The 24,743-nt window shown below is 35.6% G+C and overlaps 2 protein-coding genes across 7 annotated transcripts in view; both read left to right on the top strand.

The window, feature by feature from the left end:
- Nucleotides 1-24,743, top strand: part of IPO11 (importin 11) — an 81,357-nt gene that overhangs the window by 43,579 nt on the left and 13,035 nt on the right. For all 6 annotated transcript variants that reach the window (XM_086867091.1, XM_086867093.1, XM_086867095.1 and 3 more), the window contains 5 exons: nucleotides 3,340-3,419; nucleotides 4,026-4,106; nucleotides 6,424-6,519; nucleotides 8,044-8,157; nucleotides 9,074-9,195. In XM_086867091.1, the coding sequence (XP_086723217.1) occupies nucleotides 3,340-3,419; nucleotides 4,026-4,106; nucleotides 6,424-6,519; nucleotides 8,044-8,157; nucleotides 9,074-9,195 (493 nt within the window). The remainder of the gene's footprint in view (nucleotides 1-3,339; nucleotides 3,420-4,025; nucleotides 4,107-6,423; nucleotides 6,520-8,043; nucleotides 8,158-9,073; nucleotides 9,196-24,743) is intronic.
- On the top strand, nucleotides 18,650-22,404 carry LRRC70 (leucine rich repeat containing 70). Its single transcript, XM_023944608.2, has 2 exons — nucleotides 18,650-18,877; nucleotides 19,497-22,404. Exons 1-2 carry the CDS (start codon nucleotides 18,860-18,862, stop codon nucleotides 21,309-21,311), a joined length of 1,833 nt encoding a protein of 610 aa, XP_023800376.2. The 5' UTR covers nucleotides 18,650-18,859; the 3' UTR covers nucleotides 21,312-22,404.

Here is a 24,743-nt window from a genome sequence, read left to right as displayed (position 1 = left end):
TGTCAAACTTTTTTTTAATCAGGGTTTTGAGTGAGTGGTAAAATCACAGTGATTTCATCCTACAGGCTTCTCTACTACTTTACTTCCTCAGAGCTTTTCTGAGAAACTGTTTTTCTGAGTGTCATATTGGTCAAAAATTTTGATTGCTGCAAAATATGCATCATTCACATGACACAGCCATGGTATCACAATGCTTAAACAGAGCTGGAATTTTGGATTAGTGCTAACCTTATATTAAAACATGGTAGTTAGAAAACCAGTACAACACTGCTGTTTGCTACCCTTCAGGGAGCTGCTGCATTCAGGACACTTGAATCTTCTTCACATAAATCAAGTGCAACAGTACAGTTTAAGGTGCAGCATCTTGCAAAAGAGAATGTATTGATCAGTGATGATCAGCTGTGCTAGTTAATTAAATAATTGTTCAGTATTAAACCTGTAGCACAGTTTTTCTAGTACACCACTACTAGAATTCAGCTGAAACTTCCAACACTTATGGTCAGACTCTTCTGTCCTTCTTAACATGGTGATGTAACTGTCAGAACAAGGTGTTTTAACTGAGAAGTCAAAATTGCAAAGTCTTGTGTGCCTTAAATGTCTGAGATAAAGCAAAAAAGATAATCTCTCCAAGACTGGTTCTCAGTGGACTTCTGGATGATGAAATCATCAAAAGACAGATGATGTGAAGCGAAGTTCTGAATAGGTAACTACCGTGCTTACATCTTTTGGAGTGGGGTGGAGAACTAGCAACAAGATGCTCCAGAAAATTAGTACTTGAAAATATGATGTAAGGAATATTAACCTCCTGACGTTTGTTTTCTGAATTTATTTTTAGTGAAGGAAATTACTGTAATATACAAGTAATGTAACTGTATTTCTGGTATGTTTATCTTCTACATCAGCATGTAAGTCATTCATAAAATATGTCAGAGGTCAGCATGGATGAACTAGGAGAAGAGCTGGAGGGCAGGGAAAGAAGAATTCACACGTGAGATTTTTGAACTTGAAGGGGAAAGATATATGTATTTGATTTTCCTTTTTTAACTAATATGAAAATAATTTGTAGTTGTTCCCTTTCAGATAGAATTGTCGTTTTGTACAAAAGATCCTTTTGTACCCATTTCAGGATACTACTGTTGTTGGAAGTGGTTGTCAGAGGAGTTATACAAGTCAATTAGATTTGCCTTCAGGAACAGTGTTGCAGTTCATATGAAGGCTTGATTTCACTTGCCTAAGTGACTGACCTTCAAAGACTATGGTGCTATCCCTGATGTACAATAATTATTCAAAGCATAATTGTCATACTTTGTTTTCAGTTAAGCACCGCTGCTACCCATTTCAACTCTGTTGAAATGTAATTGCCCTGTAGAGAGATTGCACAGTCTTTTTAATACATCTCTTTCAATGTATTGAATAATGCAGAACGGAGAAATACACTAATTATCTGAGGATGGAAGCATTTCTGCACTGAGGCTGCTTAAAATAACATTTGAATCTGATACAATTTCAGGTTGGGAATATGGTCGAAATCTAAGCATACCTATTCCAAAAAGCATCAAGTTTAATGTGCACTTGCTGTATTTGTAAAGGTACTGGCAAAAACTAGGTTACTGGAACTGGACTAAGTCCTCTGATCCTAACAAAACTCAAAGGAGTACATTAATAAATTTTAAAAAAAATGTTTGATTCAGGAAAACCTGGAAAGAGAATTGATGTATAATTAGCTTCTAAATGTAGTTAGTTGAACATGAGATCTTTCTAGAAAATTTTGCTAAACTGTGAGCTGCAGATGCAGTGGAAGTTTTGTCATTTCCATTGCATCTGTCATACCTGTTTTCATTTTGACCTGAAGTACAGTTTTTCAGTTTTTGCAGTACACACATTTTATTACCTTTTATCAATTCTCACAGAATCACAGAGTGGAAAGTTACGGAAAACTTAGTAGTACTTCCTGTTTATATGACCATTTATTTTGAAATTGTCTACTTGTTTCAGTGTCCGAAATTTCAAGTATGATTGTGCCCAGTGAAGACAAAAACACAAATGCAGACCTCTAAGGAGAGCTCAGTATGTAACTCTAGTAATGTGCGACTGAAGCTAAACTCATAGATACCTTGGAATCTTTTGATGAGCGTTTTGGATTGAGAGGTCATCTCTTTTCAATTCAGTAGACAAAAATACTCATAATAAATGATTACAATATACGACATGGCATACAAATGTATTCATGAATACAGAGGTGTCCTGTGGCCATATCAAATGGAAGAGCATTAATGTTCTACCTCATGGGTGGAGAAAAACGGAAAATCTGTTGAACCTCCCCAGAACTACACAGATGTTATAATGGCGAAGCAGCCATGGCCATGGTGATAATTGGTTTTGGTAGTATAGCTAATACCACTGGGTGAAAGCCACACTTTAGTACAGCTGCTTTCATCTAAGCCATGGGAGACTTATGAAGTCTGATGCTTGTTCCATCTGGGAAAGGAATTTTATTTAAAATTCATATAAAAATATTTTCCTGTTGCCTCTCCATGACGATTTTATTAAATATTTTAAAAGTGATCGTGCTAAGGTCTGCTTCTTTTAGCAGGAATAGTTTGTCTCCCAAGCTGTTTTTAAAGAAATTTATCCTGTTTTCGGTCTTTTGCCTTGTATTGCATTGTATAAAAATACAGTGTGGACTTTCTGCACTAGTATCAACATTCATTTTTTTTTTCTTAAACACTCTTACAGGTAATGCCTGAGGATGTATCTTTTTTCCTCTCTTCAAGCTGCTGCTGTATATCATCCTCTGTATCTATCCCTTAGATGGGTATGCTCTCTTTACTGAAATACCCAAACTGTGCCCCAGAGCTCAGTGTGTGTCAGCTCAATGCCATTTGGTATGGCATCTGGGTCAGAAGAGCAGAACTGCAATCTTTATTTCATTCTTTCTGCTCAGCATTTACTGACTCAATGTGAGAGAGACCATTTATCAGTAATTGCAAGTCTCTAAAGTACATGTTTCATTTTTTCTGTCTTCAATATCTTCTTAACCCAGTATTACATCCAAAACGTGACTTTTGTTCAATTGTTTTTTGTTGTTAAATAGTGTTGGCTTTTGAGGTTGTAGGACTTCTTGTGCTTCCATTTGAACACAAGAGCTGTCATCCGAGTTCTGTACTTTTCTCTGCAGGGAGAGAGAACCTGACTGTCACTGGATCCAGGATATTTTTTCTACTTGTTGACATCTGGCACTACAAGCTGCGAGAGGAAAAAGACTTTGAGAAGCAAATCATCTTGGTTGTACTTCAGTTTGGTGATCAGATTCTGAACTGTGATTTCTGTTTTTTCCAGAGCTGAGTTCAGAAAACCTCAAAAATTGCTTTAAGATCATCAATGCTTATATTTTCTTATCATCATCTGAATTTTTGCAGGTATGTTATTGTTACCATTATATAAAGATCCATATTACCACCTTACTGGCATACTAGTTCCTTACTGGCAAACTGGTTTTTCTCTCGTCTTAGAAAATACTGTACACACAAACATTTATACTTGTATTAATTTGTGTGCATACAAACATACTGTTCCAATGTTAGCTCTTTATGGTGCATGGTGGACACTTAGATTTGAGAAATACTATTATTTAGAATTGATGCTTTGTGGATTGATTTAGTAGTTTGATATCTGAAAAAGTCCTATGTTGGATAATAACAGTTTACTCTTATTACCCTACCAGATTAAAATTATGAATATATATTCTACCAATAGTTGAAACAGAGATATTATACCTTGTTGTCATACCTTCTTCATTAGAAAATTCTTTCAGATTGATTGTTTAAATGTGCTGCAATGTTAAAAATGCAACAAAATGCTTAGATTAGATTTTAATTAGTTTAGAATGATGAACATTTTAGCAGATGAAATCTATGAAGAGAAACTGGGTCTTTAGGCATGTGTAAACCAAAAGGAATTGTTTTGAAATATATACAAATATATAAAATATATTGCACAGTACCTTCTTTTTTCTTTTATTTCAGATGTATGCTGCTGACTTATGTCGGTCATTTTGTGAGCTTTTGAAGGACATAACTACTGAAGGTCAAGTTCAAGTTTTAAAGGTGGAGTATAATGAAAGTTCCAGAGGCTCAGCTCTCTACATACAATGTTTTCAATTAGAATTTAGAACATGTAGAAGAAACCAATGCATGTAGCAGAATTTGACATTGAAGTTAACCTATCAGTAGTGGTTTAACTACTTATTTGAAGCCTGTGCATGTGTGTAGACATCTAGTGAGTGTAGGGTTAACTTTTCCATTCTTTATTGAATGTTGTATGTATGTGGTCTCCATGAAATTCCTTTGTGTACCATACTTCCATTTATACCCATCACAGAGTTCAGTCTTTGTTTGCCTTTGGCATAAGTTGCTGCTGTAATGGTATAACTACTTAAATAAAGCTGCTAAAGTTTTTTCCAAGAACCAGAAAGTTACATTTTCACACAGCCTTCAAATGGTGCTGTGGAACTCATAAGCTTTTGAAATGTTAATAACAATAATTTGAATGTGTCTTTTGAAGAATTTCAGGAAGTAAAGTTGGAATATACATTGAAAGATAACTGAGTAGTAGCTGTAGTGTGCTACTGCTAACATTTCCAGTGGTTGCACTAACTGGGGGCTTATGAGAACTTGGACTTGAATTCAATTAATTGTGAATGTGATAGAGGATATAAATTTGATCCCACATATTTCTTTGGTGGATCACACAACTGCCTCCAGAATCCAGGACAGAAAACAACTGTTGAAGTTGATAGTCTTCCCTGTTGTACTTACTGCTGTGAAGAGCTTAAGGCCTCTAGTTCTGAAATTTAAAATGTCAATTCCAGTCTAACAGTAATATTATTTAAAGTATGTAGCTGGGCAAATGTTTTATGCAGCAGCTTTTAATCAGAATTCTAAAATGGAATTAAACTGCTAATACAGAATCATTTATTCAGTTGAATCCCTGTGTGGCCTTGCATTAGCTGCATGAGTTGTCTGGTATACTTGGAACACTTTCCTAGTATGCCCTCTTGATTCCAGAGGGATAACTGAGCTATCATCCTTTTAAATGTTCTTAGAAAAAGCAGAAGTTTTTTCAGGCTTCACTATGCTGACTTGTTAAACAAAAAAAGTCCCGAAATCTAGATAAGCATTGGGAACAGAAATACCCATGGGTGTTCTCTGATAGTTTCCTACAAACAGCTTTGGCTGGACTGTAAATAGACATTAGAACTGTAAATAAATTAACAAGGTTGAAAAATACTAATTAGGACTGATAAGACAATTTCTTGCAAGATTGCTGAGTCTTGATTTCCTAATTACCTGACACAATGAAAGGTTTAAAAATACTGTGCAAGGAGCAAAGGAGTTGACAAAAAGTTCCAGTACCCAAAAGGATGAGTGGAGGAAGTTATGTTTACCTCTGTATATAATAAGCTTCTTTTATACCTCTGCATATTAAAGGTTTACAAAATTGAGAGGCAGTGAGATAAGTGCTAAGCAGTTGACCTTTCTCAACATGAAAAATAGAATATTAAATGAAATTATTGGGAGCAAGGTTCAAAAAGGAGAAAAAAATATTTAGGAGAGGTCGGTCAAGAGCACAGAAGAGTCGGTCCTTGTTGAAATTCCTCTGAGATGGAATTAAATGGAGATGAAGAGTGTTTAAGTGAGGTATCTTTATGATACCTTTATGTGCTTTATAAACACATCAGTGTTTTCATGCATGTGTCATCACTGTCTACATAGAAGTAAGTGATGAGCCCCCAGCCTGTTATTCTCATAGCCTGTTCCCATCTCTCTTGGTACAAGCGTAGAGCACAAACATCCGGGCAAAAGAAAAACTGAAGAAAGCAGGAAAACAAGTTACTTCAGGGTACAGCACATGGGGTGGGAAAAAGGAGCTGAGAAACAAAGGGTAAAGAGTTTAAACACGGGGAACCAGAGCAAGGTACCCAGAATAGCATCTCTGAGAGCATGCCTGCAAAGAGCTGGTAGGTCCTAATCAGTGGTTTCTCTAAAAAGTAACATGACAAAGCTATGAAAATACACTCTGAACTACTGGTCCTTCACCATACCAACCACCTCAATCTGCTGGTTTTCCAGGAACCAAAACAAGATCCCTTTTTCCAAACTACCTCATCAACTTTGTCTGGGCCATGGGGGAGCTTGTGTGGTGCTTGGCTAGGGTTTCATTGAACTTTTAGGTGCATTTATGCAGATGAGGTTTGCAGAATGTTTTACAAGAATAATTTCAGCAAGCTGGGGTTTGCTGGTATTTAATGGTAAGCATCCTATGAGCACTTTCTATGTGTACACCAGTACACATGGTTGTAAACTTCTGGTTAAGATTTATCAATGTACTTTACTAATGGTCTCATTTGCTCTTGTTCTTAAGGTTGTAGAAAATGTCCTAAAAGTCAACCCTGTGCTGGGTCCTCAAATGTTTCAACCCCTTCTGCCATCGGTATTCAGGGGGATTATAGATGGGGAGGTAAGAGTTACTTTAACTGCTCTCTACTTTTCCTTTGGAAAATGACAGTACCTTCCATTATCTCCAGATTTTTCATACTGATGTTGTAAAACTCTTGTTTTAAGAGCATCTGTTAGATTTTTCACATCTAGTTTAAAAGTCTGTAGAAGTAGCACAGTAGCACAAGAAAAAAAAACCTATCCATCGCTTGTTTTGTCATGTAGTGTTTATTTTAGTGAAACAGCACAAGTTTTATTCTGCTATTCCACTGTTCCTTCACTGTTAACACTTTCAAGAGCTATAACATTAGGCCATTAGTATAATGCTTAGTCAGTGTTAAGAGTTTTTTGTTGGGTTTTTTTTAAAGACACATACTATTCCTTTTTAAATGTACCTGGACCATAGGAAAACAAACTGAACCAAGAGAAGATCAACTTGACCTTTTTTCCTAATTGGCATAGCTAATATGAAGAGCTGAAGGTTGTGAGAATGGTTTGTGTGAGATAGTCTTTAAAATTTTTCTGGCTTACATGTCTTAACTTCTCATTTTTCTCTCTTTGTATTCAACAAACCTCTATGTTGGATGAAAATGAGTAAATCAAATATACTTTAACTGTGTTGAACCTATCAGTTATAGCAGGAATCAGTGGGTGGAATTCTTCAAGCTTTCTGACTTCTTTGATCAAAGCCTTTGCTTTTTTTCCAGTTGAAAACTTTCAAATATCAATATGTGGCTGCAGTTACTGAGTTGAATAAAATTTCCAAATTTAAGCCAATACTATATATCAAAGTACATTTTGCTGTTCAAAGCACAAAGATAGAGTGGATTATTAAAATGTCCTTTGATTTGAGACTAATAAATTCATTATACCCTATTCAGAATGTGTTAATCTAGGTTAGCATTTTCAGGTAAATGTTGGCATTTTGTTTTTCAAGTAAGCTGTTTTACAAAATACAGTTGTATTGTTATGTGATGAATTTAATAGGAAAAAAATTATAGCTTCTTTTAAAAGTAATAACCAAAGATAATGAACTTATTAACTTATTACTGTATCCAGTTGATTTTGAGGCTTCTGCAGATTAGTTTTTTGCAAATATATTATAGTTTCTATCTGAAAAAAAGTAATAACTGCAGAAATACTAATTGTTCTTAATGTTACTGAAATTGTTGTAAGCAGTAACTTGGAACCATAATCAATTTTAAAAGTAATTTTTTAGCAGTACAATAAGCTGTTAGTTCCTTAAGATACAGGTTTTAAAATTTAAAGTAAAATCAAATTGTCTTGCAAATTGCATGGCTGTTTGGATGAAATTGACTTTGAAATTGCCATGGTTTTCATATTGTGTGAACTGAGAATTCTGTTTAAGACTGCTCACTCAGTCTTCTGCTCCTAGATGCTCTTAAATTGCAATTCATAGTTTAAAATCTAGTTAAAGACATAAGGGATGCATACAAGTATTTTCTAGGTATTGCTGCTGCATGTGTCAAGTATTCTTCTTTTACTTCAACTAAGCACCTTTTGTTTTGGTTTATTTTTGTTCCAGAGATACCCAGTGGTGATGTCTACTTATCTGGGGATCATGGGTAGAGTTCTACTACAAAATGCAAGGTTTTTTTCATTACTTTTGAGCCAGATGGCATGTGAATTGGGTCAGGAGGTAAGGTTTATTGTCGTTTTTTGCCCTTTTGGGGTTTTTGTGTCTTGGTATTTCAGCTGTATTACATAAGGAAATCTTGCTTTCTTTTGACCTAAATAAACATTTTCTTGCCCAGTTCATCTTGAAAAGGGGCTTTTCCCCCTCCTTTTCTCCTTTCCCTGAACATCCTGTAACAATATATACGTGTTCCCATAATTACTTAAACCATCCCATTAAAATTTTTATATAGTTCTTAAATTCTCTTCCTCGTGCATCCAACAATTAGCCATGTAAGCTCCCTTAGTTCACATGCAGTTGTAGAGTGAGAATTTCTTCCCCTGTGCCAGATTGATGGGAACTGTGGGATGGAGAATGGTCTAATCATTCTCCCCTGAGTTTCTAGAGTATCAGGTTCAGTGTGCTTCAGTTCCACTGGTGTAGTCACTGAGGGTCTTCTACAAGTGTTCTATTATGTCTTTAAGTGACATTTTAGTAGTTTGCTTTGCTGGGGTATAATACAGTTTTCAAAGTGATAACAAGAAGTTGTTTTTTTGTGTTTTTTGTTGTTTTTTTTGTTTTTCATGGTTTTTGTTCTTTTTTTAATTTGTCACTGTGTAGATAAAACAAATTAAGTCCATGTGCTTTGTTTCTATGAGACTGTTAGGGGAAAACTGAATAATTTGCTCTCCTGAATTAGTTCCCTCTCCATAAATGAAACGATTTTCAAACATCTAGGTTACAGCTAGTGGTATGGAGGGCTCAGGGCCTGGAATCATTGTCATAGAAAATTTAAAAAGTACCTGTTGCTTGTTACTTTCTGTCAGTGTGTAGTGTCTTTCCAAGACTAAATAATACCTTCAGTTGCTAGAAAACTTAAAATTAGTTATTCTCTAAACACACTCATAACTGAAAAGGAATGTTGTGTTTCCCAATGCAGTTGGACCAAATTCTTGGTAACATGATTGAAATGTGGGTTGATCGCATGGATAACATCACTCAGCCAGAAAGAAGAAAACTTTCTGCTTTGGCATTGCTTTCTCTTTTGCCGTCATTGAATAGGTAAGCAAACGTACAATAAATTAAATAAGAATGCTTCAAAGGCCCTTGGAATGGTTTTTAAAGTATTTCACAATTCTGCAGCTAAATATTCCAATACAAGTAGTTTTATTTACTTATTTTTCTCCCCCAAGAGAAACTTAAAAAAGATAGAACTTCATACTACATTATATTAACTTCTTATTTGGCTTCATAGCAATACAGTAGCCTTTCTTCCATTTCATAGGAAATGTCATTTCATAGGAAATGTCATATTAGAAGTGAGGAACCAGCACTGCAGATTTTATTGTTGATTCATATTAACTTAGAACTATCTGTTTCTCTCATTTGTGATTAAGTAGTGGCTTTAGTTGACATGTTACTCTTTTGGTGTCCCTTCCAGGGAACAATGTTTAGTTTTCTTTCCCATTGTAGGTGATCTGAACTTTCATCCTAGTTTTCTCCTTTATGACATTAAATAGAAGAAAAAGTTGCTGTGAAAGGCTCTGTTGTTGCTGTGAAACAGTTTTTGCACAACAGATTTTAGAGCAAGCACATTTTACTATTAATCTTTCAGTAGCCATCATCATTGCTGGATATACACAAAAAGTGAAAGTTTTAAATGAAAATGCTGAATATACTGACTTCATACTTGTCAATACTAGAAGCAGTCTGTAACACATTTAGGTGACAGTTCAGTCCTTAGTTACCTTCAGATTATTTTTATCTGTTTGACATTCAGGAAGACAAGACAGCATGAGTTTACATTTAGTCTGCTAGGTTTCCTGAACAGTCTTGAAGTATTGTCTGGGAATTTAGATGTTGATTCCCAAATCCTAAAAGTTATGTTAGTAACTGTAGAATATGTAGTATTGTCAAAGCTGTGGACTATGACATTTAGACATTATCTAAAAAAACAATCAGGGAACACTTAGGTGTAATTTAGAAGCTTTATTGCTTTTTATATGCACAGAAATTGTCCTCTTTTATGTCAGGTGGACAGTCAGGATAACATCTAGCTAGAGGTGAACCAAGCAGCTGCTTTATGAGAGGTTTTTTCCCAGTGAATATAACAGTATTATGTCGTTTATAGGTACATTTGAAATGTTTGTAAAGAGGTATTAGCTAACATTTAAGGTGCTGAACTACATCTGTCTTCCTGTGAAGTTTCTGTTAAAGAGAGGAAGGAAAAAAAAGAAATTCCTTTAGATAACCATGTTATTTTGAACTATGTTCAGCTGCTCCAGATTTCCTGCTGTAAAAGCCAATTATTTCTGGCAGTCCCTAACATAATAAAACCTCCTGCAAATGACAGCTTTATTTTTCAGTTACTCATATCATTTAAGAAAGCTGCTTCTCAAATAAAAAGACTCTCTTTAGTGGACGGATTTATGTCAAAGCTATGAAAATTTCACTGGTACAATTGATAGACTGCCAAACTTGCCTTCAGACAGTGTGTGAAATGGATTCTGTCAATTGATTGTTTCTTTTGCTAGAACAATGTGAGTCACTCTGGTTTTCCTGTATTTCAGGGATTATACTACACATAATTGCTGTATCCTGTATTTGTAGACTTCTTGTGCAAGTCTGTTTGCATAGTTGAAGCAAAACAAAATGTTTTAAATATAATACAGTAGTTAAACAAAATGTTTTGATTAATATAAGTGTTTTCAAGAAAAGCTAAAGTAATTTTTCCTGTTGGAATGCCTCACTAACTGGTTTCCTGATTAGATTTTACTTTGGATATCCAAGGCAAGTTCAAGATTTCTTGACTGCAGAGGCAGTCCACAGAATTTTATCTTCAGTGGATGGTTGATGGGCTGTCTTGGGACAGGTGAAGGTGAGATTCTTTCCTCAGCTTGCTGCTCTGTGGTGGTCAGGATTGGTACCTGCAGCAAGCTCAGATTTTCTGCATTCTGCTATAAGTGCTGTGTCTAACACTTTCTGAGAATTTTTTTCCTTTTGCCAGTTGCTTCCTCTAGCCTATAGTTGAAGCATTGGATTATTTTATAGAGGAAAGAGAGGAAGTAGACAAAAATAGTGGGGTGAGAATGAAGGTAATATGTATTCTCATTCTTCCCTCAGCATTGTTTTATGGATAAAATGTTGGGGAAAGTATTAAACAGTGACCTCTTTTATTCTCTGTGTAAACTGTAGTGTTACTTCATAGATTTTAAGTGTTTCTTTAGTAATTAATCAAGTTTATAATCACAAATATATGGAACTATGGACTTCCTGCATTTCAGGGGAAGGTAAAACTTATATCATTATTAATTTAAAATCAGTTTGACACAAATAATTTTCTGTTTCAAGTACAGCACCTTTGACAATGTCATGAGTGAAGGATTTTAGAGCAGATAAGACAGGATTGACTGCAGAGCAGTTGTTCACAGTGGTTCTTTGGCTGACTAGTTTGACTAAGCAGGTTATAAAGTGACAAATTGTTAGCCACACTGTAATTTTCTCATCTAGGCAGTACCATACAGAGATAGACATAATGGCATGCTTTTGATATCAGCAGTAGTGCTGCATTTTAATCGTGTATGCATGTCCTTCAATCCAGCATCCTGTTTATCTTCCCACAGCTGCACATCATGTTAGTGGTTAGAAATTAGTATTAAAAAAAGAACAATAACTGCTGCTTTCCTGATTAGTGTGTTGCAGCACCTTTTCAAGGAACAGTAATTTCCTGGTATTACTTAGGGATTTGCCCAAATTAAAAGCTATATAATTATCTACTTTTGCTATCCAAGTGTGGTCAATTAATGCTAGCAATTTTTGTTTGTGTTTGACATATATGCATTGGCAATATTTTTCATACTTTGTATTCTTACTGCCCATTTATCACTCATCCATCCTAGTGCATTTTCATTCATTTATTAAGGAATCTCGCTGTTTCATAGAATAGGTTAAGGACTTCTGTCTTTAAACTGTTTTATATAACAGTGGGACTGGTAACATTCAGGCAGTAAGAATGCACCGGTGGAGCTACAGTGTCTCCATATTTAATACATGAGGAAAGTGTGCATAGACACACAGTAGCTCTAACAGGAACGGCTTTTTGAAAAACACAAAAAGACTTGAAGTTTCTTTGAGCTAGAGTGTGGGACATGAGATGTGACAGTAACCTGGATGAGTAAATTCACAAATGTCATGATTTTCCTGCTGTCATAGTTCAGTCATATTTGCTCTTGTCTGCATCCTTAATGGCTTGTTTGTTAACATACAGCTGCAAGAGTACTCTTCGAGACTGAGTTGAGTTTTACTAGAAGTGCCCTTGGTCCCTAAAATAGTGCCTAGTGAATATGGTCAGTAGCAACATTCTGCCTCTTATTTTTTGTGGAAAATGTGTGAGCCACCACTATCTAGGGTTCTGCATTTGGAACTCTTCAGCATCTGTTGTAGTTGCTGATGCTGTAGTGGCTAAAGTAGTACTATGTCCCCTTCTCCTACCTATATCTGTCTACTTGTCGCTCTGGAAATAATTAGCTTGCTTACTGCAGTATACAGCCAGTATTTTACAGTATTTTGGAATGTCCTTCTTCGATAATATTGAGAGTTTTTAATGATTTCTTTAGCAAAGTAGGTATCTTTTTTATTCCTACAGTTGTGTGTATTTTAGTAGACCACAACACCAAAAGATGCTAAAGTGTGATGGGAACATTTATTCTCTAGTAAGGATATGGAAATAGATTTTGGAAACATTAAAGTGTCAATGGTCAGCCTAGTTTGGAGTGATACCTAACTGTAACCACAGGTAGCATTTGACACCATGTTGAAAGCTAAGTACTCCCCTTCTACAGGTGTGTGTTTTTTCCACTTTGTCTGTCATGCTTGAATGAGAGATTGCCAAGTTTACTTTTACTCAAAGTGCTTTTCAAAATAGGCCACTAATTGTGGTCCTTGAGGATAAGCTTGTTTTTGGTGGACCTTCCTGTGCAGAGTGGTACCATTCTAAAGTACAGGAGACTCTACTGAGCTTAAAATATGAAGTATTTTATTGTCTCTTCATTTGGGTTTCTGGTAATGAGTGGTTTTCATTTTACCCCTTTGAATCAAGTATGTTCATGTATTGTGAGGAAAGGGTTAAGAGGTTCTCCAGGTTTCTAATCATTATGTAAATGAATGTCTGCTTTTTCTCATTGTGTATCAAGTCTGATATGTCAGCCAGTATGAGTTCTGCCAGTTAGATAATTGGCATTTTGTGAGTGTAAGTACTTACAGTATGCAATTATAAATCTTCATTAGGTTATTATAGAGTTTTGCCTCTGTCATTTGGTAAAATTAGTTAGAAATTTTAATTTTCCTCTCAAAAAGTTGTCTATATGTAATATTAGTAAATGGCAAGAAAGTACCTAATAAAATGTCATGTTCTCTTCAGGATAGTTATGTCCTCATTTATAAAGTCAGAATTTCTTACATAATTACTTGTACATCCTCTTTTCTTTATAGAGATGATACACTGAAGCTATTTTATATTCCCCTCTATTTTTTTAATCCCTCTAGTTAAAGGCATGCTCACCCACACCTCTAATAGACTATTAGCATTTAAAGGAGCTCCTTAAATTATGATTTTGCAGTTGTCATCAGTGTTTGGCCTTGGATTTATTTAGCTCGTCTGACAGGTAACAGTGCAGTTTTAATGATAAGAGTGAAAAATGTGAGTTTGGTCTTAGTCTGACTATCAGAGTCTGCATAATTCAGAAGGTTGCACAGAGCACTGCCAACTTCTTTAATTGCATGTCACATTATGGCATTGGCAAAAGGATGCACTTATTAAACTTTATTTGTTCACAGTCTCCATCAATTTTTCTCCTACACTTGATTGCTAGTATGGACTGGTCAGAAGCATATTATCTTTTCCCCTAAGACCCTTAAGCTTTGGTTTTAAGGAAAAATATACCTTGATAGCAAGGAATTATATCACTAATTGCAGCTAAACTGCTGCTGCTGCTGAAAAAAAACCCCAAAAAAACAACCAAAAAAACTGTAGTCATAATGGTTTGGTTGCTGCAGGTATCTTGTTTTTGTTTATGGCTTATATAAAATATTTCAGAAGTCTTAAAACTATTCTAATTATGTTTTACCCTAAATTTTAATATTTTAATTATATAAAAGTCAGCAAAAGATAACAGACTAACTAGCTTCCTGCAAAATCTTTGCAATGTATTGTTTACATGTTTGGAAATTAGATACTGAATAAATAGTGACAGAAGTATAGCATATTACTAAAAATGTGTAAAAATTAAGAGACTGTAACAAAAAATAAAAAAAACCCCAAACCTAAAACATAGATTTACATCTGGTTTTGCACCTGGATTTGTCTGAGCCATGTTGGTATATATGCTTATCTCTCTGTGCTATACTCTGTGAAATTTGACAGAGAGTAGCTGTAGAGATTTTTCAGTGATTTTCTTTAACAGTGCCAGACTATTATGGTAAGATTCCAGAAGTGATAAACATCACAACCCATGTCACTACAAGACCTTCTGCAAATAAATACTGTCTTGAAAAATGATGTTTCATTTCAACAATTCTGTTCAATCAGGCAATTTAATGAGAGAGTGTTTAAAACAAAACATCAGGTTTTGATATTAAAAATTACCTAAGTATAAAAGTAGCTTGTATTTTTAAGAAGTAGCTTTTGTATTTTTTGTGTGGGTATTCTCTGTAGTAGTTGTTACAAACTATTGAAGCTGTCTCTTTCTGTTAAATATCTGGAGCTATCAGTTGCTAATGCCAAGAATATGCCCATTCTGTCTCCTAAACTAGTGGGCAGAATGTGGTTTTGCAATTGAGTTTTGATTAAATTTCTAGAAGTTAAAATTTGGGAAATGAATTTAAGTTCTTTGGACCTTTTGGTTTGATTTGCATTCATATTGAGTACATTAATACTTTTATAGTTTGAACAGAATTGCAGTGAAAACTAAAGGCTAAAGCTACAGTGTTATTGTCAGCATATCACATCTGTGTGTTACATTTAGGGCCAGCCTTTATTATGTTACTGGTTTGTTCACAAACTTAGTGGTTGCTCCATGGAAGACTTAGATTTCTGGATAAAGAGAAGAAACTAACTAAATTCTAACAATTTCTCAAATGAGCTTTTAGTTTCACAAGAGCTTTCTGTCATATTATTTTGCTAGAGTCTAAGGTCAAATTATGTTCATAGAATAGAAACTTACTTTCAAATCCTCAACGGGAAAAATAACTTCATAGTTTTCATGCTGTGGAAGAGAGAAATTTTCAGTAAATGGAGCAGAAAGTCAGTATTCTTACTGAAACAGAAATATTAAATTCTAGAAGGTATCTATAATATTTGAGGCAATCAGAAATGTTTAGTTAAACTCGATAAGGAGAAAAACAGAAAAGTATTTTGGGATCTGGTAAGTTAATAAGGTGTAAAACAGTTCACCTGCCTACTGGATGTTAATTAAATGTTGATGTCTGTGCTACCTAAGCAGTAGTTTAGTTCCTGAATTGCTTTGATTTGTGGTCATGTCTAGAGATAATGTAGGCAGAAGGAAGTAGATATTTGAAAAAATAAATTTGTACAATAGCCTACCTGTGGAGAATAAAAGTACAAGGAAGCCCTGCAAGAACAGATGGTTGTTAAGTACACAATGGGAGGGCAATACATAGTTTCACTCTTAAAAGGTCAAATGAATAATTACAGTGCTAAAATTTGGTTGTTCTCGCTTTTGGGCTTTATCATAATTTTGTAGTGATTATGAGAATGAAATCCGTTCTCAGATGTTGACTTTAGACCCTGTTTTTGAACTTGCTGCATGCTCTCTGCTATATACATAAGTGAGATTTGGATGACTAGTTTGTCCCACCTAATATACATTATATTGGCTTTATATTGCATGGGTACAGTGCTTGTATGTTCTTTCAGTTACTTCAACCTGTCATTTTATGCACAATTTGACAAATTGCTGTTGCTCAGGTTTCAAGCTTGTATTTACAAGGAGTTATTGTTGAACTAGATTTTAATGTTAAAAAGCCAATAGCATCAATAGCTTCATCAATATTAGTATATTAAGATAAAATTCACTTGTGGGTTCAAAAATAATTTTCTCTGTGACCATGTGAAGCTGTATTTGGGTACAAACCTAGAAGTTCTCTCACTACAGAAGAAAATTTGCAGTGAATGAAATATGAGAGCTGCCTAAGCTTGTTAGTGTTCCCTGGATTTTTTTGTACAGTTTTCAAAAAGTAATGGATTTTTTTGTTTAAGTATAAGCCAGTTTGAGAAATGCTGATCCAAGTTACACATGTATTCCACCCAGCCTATTTTATGGTTTTTCCCAAAATGCTATCATTTATGTGGTACATAATTTTGTGTCTGGTTCTTGACAGGTACTGCTTTCAGATACTTTAAAAATATGTAGTATTAATGAAGTAATAACTAAATTACATTGCAGTTAGTTCTGCAGGCCTTTGGGTGCAGTATTGACAAAGTGTAAAACAGGACTTTCTCTACATTTCCTAGTACAGAATGGGAGGAGCTATGATCTAGATTAAGATTTATTTTTTTTTTTTCCCCGATTTTGGGCATGGGATTCAGCTATCAGAATAGTCTTCAGTGTGCTCAGAACCACAATGGAACTAGGGTTTATGCAAAAATTTTGTGAATATTCGTAAGGTACTTTCAGTGCAAGGTCACAGAGACATTCAGCCAGCTTACTGGTCATCAGCTTTCGTTTATCTGGTCACTGCTCTACTGGTTCTTCTAAGTTCTTATGCTGTCTGATATACTGGAGAGCTTCATTAATTCATTTAGTTTTTCAAAATGTGTTGCTTGTGACATTTTGCAAAAAGAGAGCTCTATGAACATTTGCCTTTTAAAAGTTCTTTTTTTAATTTGACTTTTTGTAGCTATAAAGGGTTGTTTCATAAAGCACACCTTAGAAGAAAAGTTTTTTTGGGTTTTTTGGTGGTTTTTTGTACAAATATAGGTTTCAATATAAAGAGGCTACAGGTAGTGAAGTTTAGGTAGAGCATAATTTCCTGTTTGAAGTCCCTTTCTATTTTTGGCCAGTCTCTGATTCTCCCCTCATCTGACTATTGATAATCTTTTTCCGTTGCTGTTCTGTCCCCCACATCCAGGATACTTCATCAGTGTTTCTGTGAACTATACAGTGTTTTCCCTTTAATTAAATGACATGGCATTTTATTTTACTTTTCTCTATGTCAACAATTATGTGAAATACTGTGAAAAAATATAAGTGTGAAAATAAGTATTGAAATCTGAAGAAGAATTAGTTTTCTTGTTGATCTGTTGGTCTCAGAAAAAAAAAAACAACTGCAGTTGTAATTCTGGGTTGTAACAGGCTTTGTCTAAAATGGCCCATGGACCAGTTTTACTTACTGATTTCTTATTTTAGATTAGGTATTTGGAAGAAAGCTTCTTCAAAAGTATGTCCTTGTCTGTTCTACTTCCCGTTCTCATGTGCATTTCAGATTGGATTATATAGATAAAGACATTTGGGTTACATTTCATCCCTTATGTGAACTCATGCTTCCTGTGTGAGATTACTATAGCTGAAGGGACTTGATTCTTCTGCTGTTGCACCCTTTTTTGGGTATGGCTATTGATGGGCTTTGTCATCTTTCTTTGGCTGAGCAGAAGGTCTCGTTGCAGGAAAATCATGAAATCTTAGTTATGTTGCTGTTTGTAGGCTTAAATTCCCCTTTCCCCTTTGATGATGTGACTGAATACTTTGCAAGTATTTCTTCCCTGTGAAGGATGAACTGAGGGTGTAATGTCCGGTCCTTAAGCAAGAGGGATATTTATAGCCAATGAAGTGTTTTTCTGCGCAGGGGACACTACAGGAAATGAAAGCTGTGCATGAAAGGTGTGGCTCTCAGAACCAGAAACACTCTCATAGTCTTCTGTGGATAAATTTGCTTTAAAAAGGGTGGCCTGAAGTGAGACTTAACGAAGTGCTTGGGTCAGGTCGGAAATAGAAGTACATAGCAGCTTAACGCCACATCGTATGGGTCTCATGTCCTAGGATTTCACAGGTTTCTCTGGGATTACCAGCCAGTTGTGCCTTGCCCAGAGGGCAGGAGACACTGGGCTCTTCCCTCCAGAGTGTGTGTTTCTCCTCTTGGCCAGACCACTGGAATGTGTGTGAATGTGGCAGCAGTTTGGCTCTGGAGACAAAGAACAGTGTAATTGTTGCAACCGATTCAATAAAGCATTTCAGGTTCTAGCTGAAAGGTAGGGGAGGTACAGGTAATTCAGTACTGCTGCTGCAAATAGTTGTGCTTTATTCTGAAAGTTATTCCTAGCTCTCTTAGTTAAATCAGTAGATTAAAAAAAAAAGAAAAAAAAACCAAACAAAAAAACTCCAAATAAAAAACTCAAACAGCAAAACTCAGCAGTTACAGACTAAGATAGTTCTTGGTTTTCTAGAAACAAATCATTGAGATTTCCTTTCCAACAATGCTTCTGAAGCACAGATAAAATGGCTTCCTGTCCCAGGGTTTCCTGTATCCATGGCAACCTGACTTCAGGCACTTCTTTCTTAGTTTCCTGAGCAAACTGTTTCAAACCCAGGGGCAAAAATGTGAGTGCTGTAGTACACAGCAATACTGCCTTTACAAAGGTTTCACAAATGAGTGTAGTTGGTCAGCTTATAACATAGTCCAGTGGACTGCAAACAGCAAAATAACGGAAATAATGAACTTCAGATTTGGGGTAAGGAAATGCTTCTATTTATTTTAAAAGTAACTTAGCTTTATAAAAATAAAATTCAAATTGCAAGTGAGCTGCCAGTAAAAGGTAACTTGTTCACAGTTGGCATTTCTGCTTGAATGCTTTTGAAACATTTCTTAGTGATGGTTAACTATAAGAAGTGGTTAATGTATAGTATTTTTAATTTAATAGAAGCTGTTATTTTGTCAGGTTAGATGCTTTTATGCTATAGCCAATTAAATATTTTCTGGCTATGTTACCGGTATATTTTTTTAATTGTCCATTTACTTAAAATTTTTTTTGCAGCATAGTCCAGTTAGTAAGTTAGAGTTTTTGAACTGCTTGTTTGGCATGAAAAAATACTAGGTAAAATATCAATACTGAGAACAACACTAATATTTTTAAGACTGTACACATAGATTCAAATAATTATTAATCATTAATATATATAATGAATATATTTGAATTATTAATATTTATATACTTCTTTTTATCTCTACTAGTGAAGTCAGAGATGAGTAAGAAGGCCAAAGACAGGGATATGTGTATTCTGCAAAATTCTCCACCCTGCCCAGGAGCATTCCTGTATATATTTAATTGTTTTCTTTTGTTGCTGCTCCAGAAGGAGGCTTTTGGCTGTCCATCTGCTTGTCAGCTCTGCACAGGGAGACAAGTTAGCTGTCGTAATGCAGGGCTTTCAAGCATCCCTTGGAACCTTCCAAAAACAACAATTCTTGTTTACCTCAGTGGAAATAATATATCACATGTCACTCCAAAGGATCTAAGTGGCTTTCAGAAGCTTGCTGCACTCTACATGGATAACTCCAGTATTTTGTATGTACACCCAAAAGCTTTTGTGGACCTCCCCAAACTGTGCTACTTGCATCTAAATAACAATAATATTAAACGCCTGGATCCAGGAATCTTTGAAGGCCTTTCCAATCTTCATTGTTTATACCTTCAGAATAATCAAATAGCTTTTCTTCCCAGAGGATTATTTAGTGATCTTCTTTCTGTTAGATACTTAACACTTCAAAGAAATCGTCTCAGTGTCCTTGGAAGTGGGACTTTCTGGGGAATGATAAGTCTTCAGACACTAAACCTAGCAAATAATAAGATTTCACGGATATCAGATTCAGCATTTCATCATCTTGAAAATCTTGCATATTTGTTTCTTGAAGGTAACAACTTAACACTTGTGCCATCAAATGCTATTGGACGGCTCAAAAATCTTGAAAGACTTACTTTGTCTCACAATCCCATTGGATCAATTCAGCCTTTTGCATTTAGGGGACTTAACAAGCTTAGATATCTGTCTCTGAAAAATGTCAAGCTAAAATGTGTTGCTGTAAATGGATTTTTTGGATTAAACAACCTTAGCCAGCTAATCTTAAGTTATAATGATTTAGAAAGTATAAATTCCAGCACTTTCACTTTGTTGAACAATTTAATGTATCTACAGCTAGACAGAAATAAAATAGCCAATATTGGTGATGGTACCTTTGAAAAAATGGGGCAGTCACTTAGAGTACTCAGTTTAGCTTTTAATAATATCACGGAATTACAACCTGAAGTGCTCAAACCGTTAGTATCTTTAACTCATCTGCAGGTACATTCTAATCCTTGGAACTGCAGCTGCAAAATGCTTGCGTTACTTAATTGGCTAGCATCATCTTCCGTTTCTGCAAAAATCCACTGTCAGAATCCCCAGAGTATGCGTGGGAGACCTTTGCATTATATGAAGTGGGCTCGGTTTTCAAACTGCATTGGCCCCACTGCCGACCCAGGCTCTGCCCCAAGTCCAGGATCTGTTGGGATGCATCACAGCGCTACCACTCTGCTGATGGCCTGGCATAAAGGGAACAGGCACAACACGTTGCAGCAGTTTCTCACTGCAGAAACTAAGTACATTGCTTTCTGGGAAGGAACTACAGCTACATCTTCTACCCCACTGCCTTATGAGGAATATGCTGTTGAAATGCCATCACAGGCAGCTACGGTGTTATCAACATTACCAGTGCAAATACCAGCGGAAATTATACCTACTAATAGAAATGTAGAAGAACAGTTGTTTACAACAGATCCTGCTCCTGTATCATTGAAAACAACTCTGATTTGTACACAACAGGTTGAAGAGCTGAATCAAGCTTTTGACATCTTACTAGCCTTTTTTATTCTGGCTTGTGCTGTTGTCCTGTTCTTAACTTGTAAAGTTATTCAGTTTAGGCAGAAACTAAAGGTGCTGGAAAACTCAGGGGAAAAGAGTATAGAATATTATGGCTTTTATCAGCCTGGCAGATACAACATAACTGACTCAGTGCAATCTCTAACTCGGAAATCAGTGGAACATTCAGAACTGGACCAAATAAGGCTACTCAAGCGAACAGCATCAGAAAGTCAGGCACAGGTCATCTTGTTCGAACATTCATCATTGTAATTTATCTCATTTGATTTGGTGGTATGAAAGGTCAAGAAATCAAGAACTCAATTCTGTAAGAATACCTCCACCAATTAAAATCAACTGCTTAACAGAACTGTGGAAAATGGCACAATTTGGGTTCTGCATCACCATTTGCTTACTGAATGTTTTGAAATTTATTGATTATTTCATTATGTCATTTCAAACTAACATGGATAGGTTTATTAACCTCAGTCCCTATTTGTAATAATCATTCACCTATGCTCAATTATACATGCAGTATAAAGTACACTTTAATTTATTTTGCAGTATTAATGATGTAAGTTCCTATAGAAATAAGGAAGCAGCACAACATCTTTTTGGGATCATGAAGCCAAGAAATTTTGGGGATTTAGAAAACTGTGTTTCATGTGTTCATTGTAATAGAGTTTCTACTCTTCCTCTGTTAAATATAGCTCAGTGGAAAAAAAGCACGTTTACAGCTAGCATGTTCAAACTCTTGAGTAAGAGAATAATGTCAAACTATACAAATTCTGTTCATACCTATAGCATATTGTAATATACAAAGTTGTGTGTTCAGTGTGTATAATGAATATATTAAAGTGATAGTGTGTGTCTGTATCGTTTTGTGAAATGCCCCAAATTGGAGTTAAGAAAAGCTAAATTTCTGTTGAAATTTACCAAAGTTTAATGACCAAATTATTATGTATAAAGTAGTAGAGCTGGTTAATTATTGTCAATTAAAGATCATCATCTATGTCACCTATGTAGTAATATTTTGAGGGACTTTTTAGCTAGATAAGAGGTGCAAATTGAAGGAGTACACTACGCTGTAAGTACATAATGCTAAATTAATGGTTGAAAACATTTACATATTTGGTTTATATTTGGATGTGTCAGCTCAAGAGATGTGTTCTTAGTGATCACTTCATCTTTTCTATATAGTTTGCATTTAACTTTTTGTTTCCATTTCAAATGCTGGTGTTCTGTTGTCAGGTTATGTCTAATATGTTGTAGCTTAATTTTCAACCTTAATTTCTGCAATTTTTGTTTCTCTGTTTGTTACTTCAATAATTCAAACTTTATACGGAAATTAAAAGTCATAAAACTATGTTCCAAATAGTCCAATATTGTAAAATTTACAACCAGTGGGACTTAGTCTTGTAGATACTGTTTGTCTTCTACAGGCCTGTGCCCTAGAAATTTCAGCTGTGTTGTTTCTAAGTTACACGGTTTACAGTCAGACTGTTTTCCTTAAGGAAAAGTGGGGAACAATGCTTTGATAGACTTTCCTCCATGATGTTGATTTAAATTGTGTAAAGTGTGTTGCTGTTCCAGGCTCCAGCCTGGAGCCTGTGGCAGTCTCCAGCTGAGGCAGAACTGCCCTCAGCATTCTTGTTCTATACCCTCTCTTTCCCGCTGGTGTAAGTCCTGTGCGTGTCCAGGCTGCGCAGGTTCCGGAAATCCTGTTTGTCCATCTGCAGTTCTTTTCCAGAAGGGAAAAAAATCTCTTACCTGCTACCAGGATATATATAAATCTTCCCTGAGTGGGTGTGAATGTCCTAGTGTGATTTCATTGTTGTTTGTTATTAGTGTAATGAAATAATAGTGTATTTGACTGTAATTTTCTGTCATTTTCTTTCTCTATGATACAGTTATCATAGATCAGATACTTCTAAGGAACACACATTTCAGCTTCTTGAACAAAAGCTTAAGCTGTTCAGTATTACTTGAATAGAAACTACTTTTTAAAATATTTTTCTCACTTAAGATCAGATGTTAAGTATAATGGACAAATGCTTTTAAGAAGTGAAAACACTGGCTGTAATTTATGCACTTTTTTCTGGAGGCTAATCCACTGCAGTCTCTTCCTCCTTAACCCATTTTTGTTGCTTTCTGTCTCGCCTGCACAATTCCTTGTGATAAATTGTCGTTCTAATTAGGAACGGCGAAAAGAACGACACAGACTCTCAAGGGAGTCAGAACAGGAGAATCTCTCTAGTTTATTGCTCTAGGCTTGTCTTATAGACAGATACATGGAAAGTACAGAAAGGAAACTCTTATTGGTTAGCAAATCACTACATTACCATCATTGGTCAGTGGGGCACAACACCCTCTGACTCTTTCTTGCAAGGAAAACAAGAGGACAGACAAACAGCACCTGGCAGTTGTTTTCTGTCTCTGAGGACTGTTTTGAAATCCTCCTATGAATTTCCCAGGCTAGCTTCTCAGGCAGGACTGAGAGGCCATGGGCCTGCAGTTTCTGCAGCTCCCTGCAGCCTGTTCCAAAGCTAGCATCCATAATAAATATTAATTTTGTTTTCACTTAGTAACAACTACACAATCAATGATTGCACAGTAATAGGTTCAGCAATTTTGTGTGTTATATTTCTAGATTTTTAATTTTACGTGGACAGCTTCAGAAATAATGGACTTTGAATGCAGTAGAAAATAGTGAAGTTTTTCTTGCTAGAAATGCTGCTCTGCCTTTGTTACAGAGGAGTTCTGGTTGTGCACAAATATTAAAAACTGAATAAACCTAATTCTCAATTCTCAAAGAAATCTGGCAGGGAGCAGCTCTGTTATTTTAGGCTCTGGTTTCCACAGCTGCTCTTTACAGAAAGGCACGAGAGGTTCTTTCTGTAGGCGGATCTTTTTCACTGATAAGCTGCTGTGGGATTTGTTTCCCAGGTATGAGTCTCACCATCTGTGGTGGTAGAACGTGAAAGGAAGCTGGTGTCACAGCTGTTTGTGCAGCAGAGAGAGCAGTTGAAAGCTATCCTTAGGAGTGGAGACATCCTCTAATATCCAGCTTGCCAACACAGAGATTAGACTAACAAGGCACTGAGAGATTTATTATGCAGTTGTGAGGGAAATGCCTTTCTTTAACAGTCAGAATCTTTTGTATTTAAATGTTTGCACCAGGAAACCAACCCTTTCATGTACTTGTCGTTCATAAGTTTATTAAAATCATTAGGGAATACATTAGAAGCCTTAGTTGAGTCTGCCCTCATAAAGCAAAGTGGTGCTTCGTGAAGATTAGGCTTATGGTCAGTCATAGGACTCCTTTGGAAAAATTGTCCTAGCTGCTACTTGACTGCTTTAGGAGCTCCTGAGAACTGTGAAGCTCCTAAAGGGTGTGTTTGTGTATAATAATCATTTACATCACTTAAAGTATGTGCAGAGTAATCTCTATTTGTCCCACTCCACCTCTTTCCTTGGCTAATGGGATAAGAATAAAGAATTAATTAAGCTTTCTCAATATGTTCGCTATTAAAGATATGAAATTAAACTCTTCTTGGTGTTCATTGCATCATACATTCACGAATGTAGAAAAGCCGAGAATGTTTTATCTTTCTTTTACTCTCTGAAGAAGTATTTTTTCTCATATAGATTTTTTTTTCTCCTTCTCTGAGGGATATGCGAAATAGGTGTGGGGTCCGTTTTATT

The sequence above is a fragment of the Cyanistes caeruleus genome, chromosome Z (assembly GCF_971803275.1).
Source record: "Cyanistes caeruleus chromosome Z, bCyaCae1.hap1.1, whole genome shotgun sequence".
NCBI classification, from domain to species: domain Eukaryota; kingdom Metazoa; phylum Chordata; class Aves; order Passeriformes; family Paridae; genus Cyanistes; species Cyanistes caeruleus.
Note: the sequence above shows the minus strand (reverse complement) of the source record. Positions and strands in the feature narration are given on the sequence as shown.